Source organism: Hippocampus comes, unplaced genomic scaffold (genome assembly GCF_001891065.2).
Source record: "Hippocampus comes isolate QL1 unplaced genomic scaffold, H_comes_QL1_v1.1 scaffold409, whole genome shotgun sequence".
In the NCBI taxonomy this organism is placed as follows: Eukaryota; Metazoa; Chordata; class Actinopteri; order Syngnathiformes; family Syngnathidae; genus Hippocampus; species Hippocampus comes.
Window position 1 is genome coordinate 324,783 of NW_017804828.1, and position 9,858 is coordinate 334,640.

Consider the following 9,858-nt stretch of genomic DNA (forward strand, 5'->3'; position numbering starts at 1 on the left):
ATGTGCGTGTCGCAGGCCCAGTCAGCACTCCCCCAGCGTCCACTGGGACTCAGGTTTTCAAGGCATGCCAACCATTGTTATTCTCTTCCAGTAAGCGCAGTTGTACGCAAACGGTAACCTTAAGTGGCCGGCTCACTCTCTGAGGTGGCTCGGCGCCAGGCATAGCGCCGCGAGAGGACCATCAAAGCCCAAAAGCTGAAAAACAAATTAGGAAACGAGGCCTCAGTACGTTCCCAGCGGGAGTGCTTTGCTCAAATTCTCCTTCAATTTGCTCTCTCTGACAGTGGCTTGGATGCGTTCACCATCGGGAAGTGATTGATGGTCTGTGGATGCTGGCCGGGCCTGTGCAAGGAGCCGAGCGCTCACTCGCGTGCCAAGGTGGGGGCCGAGGGTTGACGTTTGATCCAGGATGACCCCCTCCCCGCCATTCCCCCTTCCCACTAGCAGAATCTGCACACTTACTGGTCTGAAGATATGGATATCCTGGCTGCGGGTGATCAGGTGGGCATTCTTGGCGGTACATGTGGCCGTCTCCAGCTTGTCTCCTGTCAGCATCCAAACCTTTGCAGGAAGCAAATAACACGTTGCACATATTTGCGTCATGATGTACATTTTTTTAAGTCACAAACCATTAAAATGAATGAAAAGCAACACATTGTCCCAAGGGTCATACAACTTGAAAGAAGGTAAAAGTCAAGCCCAAACAAAACAAAAAAAAAGCACTGCTGTAATGCAGTGCGGTGCATTTGGGACCAATGCAAAGATTCACCCCTAAACAACACCACATCATCACTCATTTCAGTACAGTAAATCAAGGCCTCCGACCACTCCTGTGTCATGATATTTGTGTCGTTTATATGGAAAGGTCGTCCACCTTGATGCCCGCATTGCGAAGGATCTCCAAGGTGGGCCTGACGTCGGCCTGCAGCTGGTCCTCCACGCCAGTCAAACACAGGAGCTCCATCTCCATTTCCAGACTTTCAATCACCGTGGCAACCTTAAGGGAGCGATCGTGCACACTGAGCTTGGCCTGGACGTAGCGTGCCTGTAGGGAGTGAAGGAGAAGACGGATTGAATTGGATAGAATCTTTTTTTTTTCAGTACAGCTATAGTACAAGAGTGAAATATGAAGGCGAGATGCATAAAAGAACACATGCAGACAGTAGGCTGAACTGAGAAAACATCCACAATATTTCAGTTATAACGAAATAAACTACAAGCTTATTCTTTCGAGCAGCTACCAAAAGAAACTCAATGAGTGTGTTGACAGCCGTCATTTCGTCGCTGTGGCTCCGGGGTCACTCGCCAATGAGATAACGCAAAAACAATTTGCCAGTGACTCATACGGGAAACACAAAGTGTGTGTGCGTGTGTGTTTGTGACTCACTGCTGCCCACCAGCTCCAATACACAATTATACAGTTCAGTAACTAAAGCATGCGGGGGAGCGACCCCGCCCTTCTTGAACAATGAATGGGGTGTGGGGTGACAAGGGGGTTCAAAGGTTAATCTAATCACCCAGCAACAATCGTATTTATTAGAACTGAACATCCCAGGACAAAAATGTCATGTATTTTGAGCTGCAGTTCAGTTGCCATGACAACCATTTAAAAAGACGACTCCTCATCTTTGCTGTGTTGTACACTATGCTCGGATTTTGCAGCCATACACTTTTGAAAATCAGGTTCTTGGGGAGGGGATGTAAATTAACACAAGCACATTATGGATGTAGCGCCATAGTTTTGTATGAGAAGAAGAAGAAAAAAAAAGCATGCTAGTGAGCTTGTGGTAATGACAAGCAATACTGCTTGAAAATTTGTTAAAAAAAAAAAAAGTTACATACTGTAGCTTTAACATGAATGTGAAAGTCATCCATTTTCACAAACAGCCATTTATAGGTTTCACAGGGAAATAACAATGATGTTTTCAAAAATGCATGAACATTTTAAAACGATTCTGTTTTCACGCTCCGAAATTCCATTGCAACGTAAATAAACGGTAAAAATGACAGTGTTTTTCCATGTAAACTGTCGGATTTTTTAAAAACTGGGCTTGACGAGAGGAATAATGCAACCTCGAGGGTAGCTTTGGACCCAAAACACAAAAACAAACAGTGAACTACAGGGAGTCAGTGTTTCACACTCAAAAATCGACCTCAAAATCCTGATACTGTTCCTCAGTCAGGGACTTCTTGGAGACAACCAGAACTCGCAGACCCTCTCTCGCCATGTTCCCACACTACAAAAAAATTTACAGGGTTCAGACATGATTTTCCAACGTCAATTCAATTACAGGGAAAAGCTACATACATTAATTAAACCACCACCCAAAGTAAGTTTTATCCCAAAGCTTCCCTAAATTAACAGTATTGGTAATTAGTACTTACCAAAACATTTTTCAATGTTCTGTAATGATTAATAGACCAATATGTAAAAGCTCTAACTCATACTTTAAAACTGAAGAATAACTGTTGTTATTTTTGTTAAAATTTCACATTTTCACCCCCCCTCCCCCCCCAAAATAAATAAATAGTAAAGCACATGTAAACTGGTCTATTTCTTGTAGAAAAAAACGAATGCCAAAACTAACAAAGAAGTGACTACCTCTTCTTCCAGCCAATCATTATACTGGACGATACCAGCCATCACCACATCAGCACCCTTCATGTAGAACGTGATTTCTCCATTCGATTCATCCTGAAATGGAATTCATGTTTAATTTATAAGTATTGTAACAACTGAAAATATGGTTCGCGGTCACCAAGAGCTCAAAATTGTTTGAAACTTCAGTAGTATTACAGGGGAGGGGGGCAGATGAACGCGGGTTGTGCGTGTGAGTCACTAAAAACATTATTAGTCATCTGACCTATATGCAAATTCCCCCACTGTCCCCACTCACATGCCCCAACTCTTATTAATCTGTCATGTATTTTCTTCAAAAGGCCAGCCTCAGTGCCTCTCCTAGCAGCAAACACAACCCAAACTGACCTTCGCCTGTTTCTGAACTTGCATTCAGGAAACATTCATGGAACAACAACAAGTATATTGGCACTCACTCGCACGATGATGCCCATCCTCTTGCTCTCATAGGTGAAGGGAAAAATTTGCAGGATGCTGAAGTTCAATATTTGGCCAGTAGGGGTCCTAAGTTGCATGGAGGATTGGTCTCTCCCTACCAGTGTCAAGCCAACGCTCTCTGTCCATTGCACCAGCGACACCTGCAGACAGGGAGTGGAAAAGACCCTGAAAGAGGTTGGACTGACAGAAGACGATTGATCTGAATGTTATTGTGTCACATCAATGCTCCATTCCATGAATTATATAAAGGGAAAGAGATGCGTAGCCCGAATAGGCTCCTTAAGATTTCAGTCACTTCGGCTTTAATCAATGTCTGCAGCATTTGGAGCACTCAACACTATTGACTGACAAATTTCAAGGAGGTCTCTTGAGATTAAAATATTGTTTCGGCAGGGTCTCAAGGATAGAACTGGCCAACCACTTCCATTACTGAAGAGCATTTTGGGTCGAAAAATAGGGGAGATGAATTTGACAGTAATTTGCCGACCAGAGGTTGCAACAACAACAAAAAAAGAATCCGTCAGCCAACAATACAGATGACAATATATAGTATTGAAGTGCATAGTCTGTCTGACAGTTATGGGCTATAATAAGGAAATATCCTTCTAGCAATCTGTGTGATTAAATTTATTACCGTTGAGAAACATCTATTGAATGTTATAACCCAAGTTTTATTGCATTTATACATGTAGAAAGTTACATGATAAGTTATTGTCAGCTGAAAGAAATCACCACAATCCAGAGTTTTACCGCTACTCGTGGTGAATAGGGACAGAGCCCAGACACAAATAGCCAAAACCTGCAAAGAATTAACGCCCGCAGTAAAAGATTTGTACATTTTTCTATTTTGGCAAGGCTATCATGTCACAAAATGAAGCACCTCCCCTCACTTCAAGATAGTGCCTTGGCCCCAAGATGGCGCCAAATCAATATTTAAATATTAGACATGCCTATGGCTTGAGGAGACGTTTGAAAAATCCAAGCCACCTTAATGGGACCCAAAAAGTGCTAACCCGTGTCAGCACACGCTTAAAATCCATTGTAATGAATGTAAAAAAACAAAACGAACAAAAAAAAAAAAAAAAACATCCTTCAGCAGTAATAGGGTTCTTACTCATTGGACATTATATGACAGATAGGGACACATTTGATTAAGTTAATGTTCTCATTATCAGAATTCATCCATCCATTATCTTATCCACTTATCATCACAATGGTCGTGGGGATTCCGAAGACTATCCCGGCTGACTTCAGACAAAATTATTATTGGTAGTGTTTTTGTGCTAATAATAATAAAAAAATATATCTTTATTTCTAAGATCATGAGATGACCTCAACAGTGTAATCACATGGCCAGAACGTGGCATCATAGACTTTTACTCATAGCGGGATCAAACTGCCAGAGTTAAGATGTACGTTCAACCGTCAGTGACGTGAATCGGCACTATATTAAGACTTCCTTTTAGCAGGAGGGAAGGCAAAGCCAGTCTAACTGGCTGAGTTCTGGAATGTGCATCGTGCTACAAATTTCTCATTAGCGTCACATACAAAGAGTCAAGAGCAGTCATTTCCTCCTAACAACAAATGTAGGTGTTTTTTTTCAATGACAAAGGCAGTGACCCGTAAAACATGTGCTCAAAGGAAACCCAAAAGGGGGATAAGTGCAAGAGGCTGGGGAGCACATAAAGGAAATCCGTATTTACGCTGCAGGATGTGGATCACATTGATTTCAGCAGACTTCTTTCTGGTGTTCAAAGAACGTGTACCATCGAGGACATTAATGTGGGATGACATTTGGCTTGTGACACTTCCAAAGGAAGAAAGCAGCCGAGCTGGAAGATCCCAAATGGTAAACACAGAACGGCCCATGTTGGGACTGTCTGATGGTGTTATAAAACAAATGAGGGGAAACATGTAAGCGAATCACTCATCATGGCTGGATGTGTGAGAACATCAAAATCCAGGAGGGGCGGGTGGAGAAGAATGCTCAACTTGTGTGTTTTTCTTTCCTGGTGTGTAAGCAATGAAATGCAAATAGACACAGTGGAACCTCAAATCTCGTAACGCCTGAGCAGTCTTAAAATTTGGAGTCAATGACATGACATCCAGACTAAATTTACGAGTCTGTATAGATCAAAGGGTAGACATTTTCACAGGGTGTAAAGGAAATTCACTAGAACAGATGGGATCGTTACGGTACAAAATGGCGTGTGTCTCGGGTCAGTACCTCATCGGGGCTGGCGGCCTGGTACACCCTGCAGGTGTCTTCGTAGTGCTGCTCCGCTTCGGCCTGGTCCGTCACGCCGTTGGACTCGTACGTCGGCGTCACGTTGTGCACTAACGCGATGGCTTTCACTGCCTCGTGGACTCTACTGCTGATGGTCTTACGAACCTTCGTGGCCGCTGGGGTCCTGGAGGCCGGAAGGTCATGAGTCGGCTGAGGAGCACACACAGGCCACAGATGAGGACAGATGAGCTCTGAAGAACATTATTATCAGTTAACCTCCAGATGAACAGGATTTCTTGATTTTTGACGATTGATTGTGAAGAGGCGATTTAGTGGCTCTAAAGTTCAAATTGTAATCATTGGAGTCAGAGTGTTACACACAAATAACTAGATGCTTCCAACTAAATATGAATTAATTGCTTTTCTATTATTAGCCATCCGTACGTTGCAGAGGTTAATGGGCAACATCATTAAACATGTTGAGGCAGCGCTTGGCTTTTGGGTTAATCCTGTTTCCTGCTTCGCTAACCTCTGGTGTCAGGGGGGGCGAAGTCTATGATCAAAGGTCAGGAAGAATTGAATGGTGAAAAAAAAACAATCACAAATTGTTATATTTTTTTGTTTTTGTTGTACAACATTGAGCCTGCCTTTTCTTCCTAGCTTTGCGGGATTCTCTGTTTATTCCGGAAATTGAAGTGATAATGTTCTGTTCCTTCTCCTGTTTTGTACCTGTGTGTAGGCACTAAACACGTGGCTCTGTACTTCATCCATTGAGTCCATCCCGTACGCAACAGTCCCAAGGTGGAGGCGCCGGAAAACCATCTCATTTTGGGTAAGAGTTCCTGGCATTCACATAGTCATAGAGCATAATTAAGGAATAATTCTGCTAAACGTGGCACTGAATAAAGCATGAAATGTGCAAAGGCATGATGTACTCAGAAAATCACAAAGCTTTTTGCTTTCGATACTTTTAGCTGATGCTGCTCTGATTTCAGCGTTTGTTTGATATTCTTCAGTCACACCTGTTTTGTCCGTCAGCAGGTAGGAGATGCGGCCCAGCTGTTCAGGTATGGTGCTGGCTCGGACCACCGTGCCAGGGATCTTGGAGTCCTTCTTGATCATCCAACTGAAAACCATCTTTCCCATATCCAGATTGACACGCAGGCTATATCAAATGAATGAAGACAAGAGGACTCAGAGAGAGCACACAATCAAATTAACCCATACGGATGACATGACTGCGGCGCCACAACGGGGAGGCATTTACGTCCCACCTGATCGGTACAATGTTGGAGAAGAGGAGTAGGAAGCGCAGGATCTGCAAGTACCAGCGTCCTGCAAAGTGCTGCAGCGCCACCATGACCAGAGACACGACCACCAATGCCCCAAACAGGATCTTTGTCAAGCAGTTCACCTCCAGGTCGAATAAACCCACCTGAAATGCCATCAAATAACCAAATTAGTGTTGCTATTCAAACTGGCAATACATGGTTGTACTGTATTTGGCCAAAATGATCCCACTGATTATTTTTAAGTATTCCAATGTGCAACAATGTTTATTTAACCCAGTACTGATATTAAACATACAACAAGAACTTTGTCACAGCAATGCTTGTCCGTAAGGTCCTGAAAAAACACCGATCCGCAATGCCTGGTTTCAGCCATTGTACCTTGTGCCTTGGGTTGGATGTGTTCATGACGCTGCGCAGCTCCTTGCCAGTATAAATCACCAGTCCCACTACTGTGCCTATGACAATGGGAACACAATTGAACACTAATGACTCAGCTCACCACATAAAAAAAAAAAAAAAAAACGGTCAAAAACCAATGTTTAAAGAAAGATCATCATTTCAAACACTACCGTTCAGTACCTAAACCAGCGTGTTACCTTCACATTGTTAGAACCTACCTGAGGCGATCACCGTGCTGGCCCACAGTGTATTCTCAATGCTGAGGCTTTCATTGATGGGAGGGTCTCCATCCTCCTGTGAAAGACAACGTGCTGAGGAGGGTTTCTACATCCCTACGGTAATATTGCCAAGTTTGGTTTGGAAGGGGGAGCAAAGTGGAACGGAACACAGCTAAAGCTAATGGTTGTGCTCCACCGGCAACAAAATGCAATAACGTATTTATTTATTTATTACCGCTTACATTTCCGTGATGAAGTAAGAAGTCCTGCATGAAAACAAATCCACAACACAAATGAGACCCGATTGCTGCTTCATACCAAATGATAGACACACACTCACCCTGGTGAACGTTCCAATAAAGTTATGGATGTCAATGTTTGGCTCTTCTGCGTACACGTAAGATCGAATCTGTAGAAGGTCCTACAAGACATCGACAGCATTACTTAGGTGTTTTTCAATGGACATTCATGTTAATTGGCGCTAGAGTTCAAAATAATTATTGAAACATTTTGGTGTGAGGGAATTTTCATCCATTTCTGTTCAATCTCATCCAGATGCTTGATGGGCTTATTCTTTCACACCAAACTCATCTAAACATGCCCGTTATAGACCTTGCTTTGTTGACTGGGAATTTGTGCTCTAGTCCAGTCTCTGTGTCAGGTTTATAATATAAATTGACAAATATGCACTTCCAAAAAGGAAAACAGGAGACATTTCTTTGTTGTTTTTGTTTGCGAGGAGAGTAGCAAGAAAGCTGCGCACATTTCCCTCAGCTGCCCTAAAGCAGCCCCTCCCTAAGCCCTCTCTTTTTATCTGCTCCTGTGGTCCCAAGGTTACATGAGGGTGAGGCCACTAAGGGGAAGTTTGGGGTATCAGCAAACTGGCCACACCCTAGCTTTCACTTCAAAGTACATGATGTTTAATATTTCAGCACATCCACAGCAAATGCATATGCCTGATAAACACTTTTTGCACGTCAATTCAGCATATCGTGAGAAATGCAGAAGGGTCGCCTTGGTTGGTTTCCTCTTATCTGATCGTAAATTGTAAACTGTAGGCTCCTTGGGGCCACATAGAGCTGAACACGTTCGTTCCGTACAGTAATATAAATGCAGAATTAAACATAAATCATATTGAATTTTTTTTTTTTCCCCCCAAGATGGCGCCCGAGTAGGCAGCCGTCGGCAAGTGCTCTTCAAGAGCCTTGCGTTTTTTATTGTTTTTGTCTTTTGTTTTGTGACATGGTGTTGTTGTTACGTCGCGTGGACCTGATATGGACTGTTTTCAGCATTTTTGGCCACGACATTCATCAAAGAAGAAGAATATGTGCTTGGTGGTTGCGCCTTCTCGGCAGCACGCGTGTACCAGCACTGATTTTGATTGGGAGGAATGTCCGCGCCATTTGACTGTCGTTGCTGGACATCCCCGGGGCGCTTGTGTCTTGCGCCTGAAGTAGGCAGCATTTTCACAGCCAGGCTTAAGGTCGGCGCTGTTGGACAGTCTACGGCTAGATGGTGGATGGCTTGAGGAGCCGACGATGAGAAGAAAGGAGCGTCAGCGCAGAGAGCGCCGATGTATGTGGAACTGGGAGTCGCGGCTTGGAATTGAAGTGGATTCACATGGGACGGGAGAAGAGAGCCAATCTCTTTTTCGTTAATGGATGCTACAGCTTCTTGTTGCTTTCAAGCTAAGCTTATAGCAGACGTGTGCAATTTCAACATGACGTCTTTGATCCACTGGTGAAAAGGACACTGATTCGCTCCGCTTTCATCTATAACTGCTTCAAACAACAAAGTGTATGCAGGAAAGTGGTTAAAATTGCATGATTGTCTGTGTCTAATGTGTTGTCTTGTATTATTTTGTCATTTTATGTTAACTTTTCTTTTGATGGGGGCGCGGGCACCCGCAGCGGCTCCTCTTGTTGTGTGTTGTCTTGAGAGGGAAGAAATTTCATCTGTGCACATACAGCACATTTGACAATAAAGTTGTACTTGATACTTGACTTGATACTTGAAATCAACTGTTTCCAAATTTCTTCCATCACTGATTGAACAAAAGATTGAAGACCTGTAAGCCTACTGTACAGTCTACCACACCCGCCATCCTGTACTCACCGCAGCAGTCGGCAGCCTCTGTGTGCATGCCACAGGGAGGCGCAGCTTCCAGTCTGTCTCCCCGTCCAGCTGATCAGTGCGAAGGAAACAGGAGCCTGAGAGGGAGAAGGCAAACGCTTATGCCACATATACACACTTTCACCACCAGGGGGTGACACCAGACAAGGCTCTCGTGTCAATCAGTGACATCTCTATTCGTGATCTGTGAGCCAATTGTGACACCTGTGCACATGCCCAAGGTTTACTCAAGCAGCCATGTGTAACAGAAATTTTGTTTTTTGTTTTTTTACATTGGGAGTTTTGGTGCCTTAGTTGGCCACATTAACTAGTGGGACAGAAAGAAACCTTACCCCTCCTCCCACCAAATTCAAATTTAGCCTGCATGAGTCATGTGGCCGAGTCATGGCTCAAGCTCTTTATAATTGACCTAATGGCCTCCACATGGAAGGGAGATAACCATACACTATTTCCAGTAAAACAAAGCTGCTGTGTTCCCCCCCCCCCCCCCCCCCGCTCGCGGCTGACTCACGC

At 43.8% G+C, this 9,858-nt stretch overlaps 1 protein-coding gene across 1 annotated transcript in view; it reads right to left on the reverse strand.

Moving 5' to 3' along the window:
- Positions 1-9,858, reverse strand: part of atp9a (ATPase phospholipid transporting 9A) — a 29,991-nt gene that overhangs the window by 8,607 nt on the left and 11,526 nt on the right. Inside the window, exons 7-19 of the mRNA XM_019866253.1 lie at positions 9,328-9,422; positions 7,553-7,633; positions 7,213-7,288; positions 6,974-7,050; positions 6,578-6,738; positions 6,326-6,468; positions 6,033-6,145; positions 5,304-5,513; positions 3,055-3,216; positions 2,603-2,695; positions 2,154-2,237; positions 875-1,045; positions 463-561 (exon numbers count right to left, since the gene is read on the reverse strand). Coding sequence (XP_019721812.1) covers positions 463-561; positions 875-1,045; positions 2,154-2,237; positions 2,603-2,695; positions 3,055-3,216; positions 5,304-5,513; positions 6,033-6,145; positions 6,326-6,468; positions 6,578-6,738; positions 6,974-7,050; positions 7,213-7,288; positions 7,553-7,633; positions 9,328-9,422 — 1,565 coding nt within the window. The remainder of the gene's footprint in view (positions 1-462; positions 562-874; positions 1,046-2,153; positions 2,238-2,602; positions 2,696-3,054; positions 3,217-5,303; positions 5,514-6,032; positions 6,146-6,325; positions 6,469-6,577; positions 6,739-6,973; positions 7,051-7,212; positions 7,289-7,552; positions 7,634-9,327; positions 9,423-9,858) is intronic.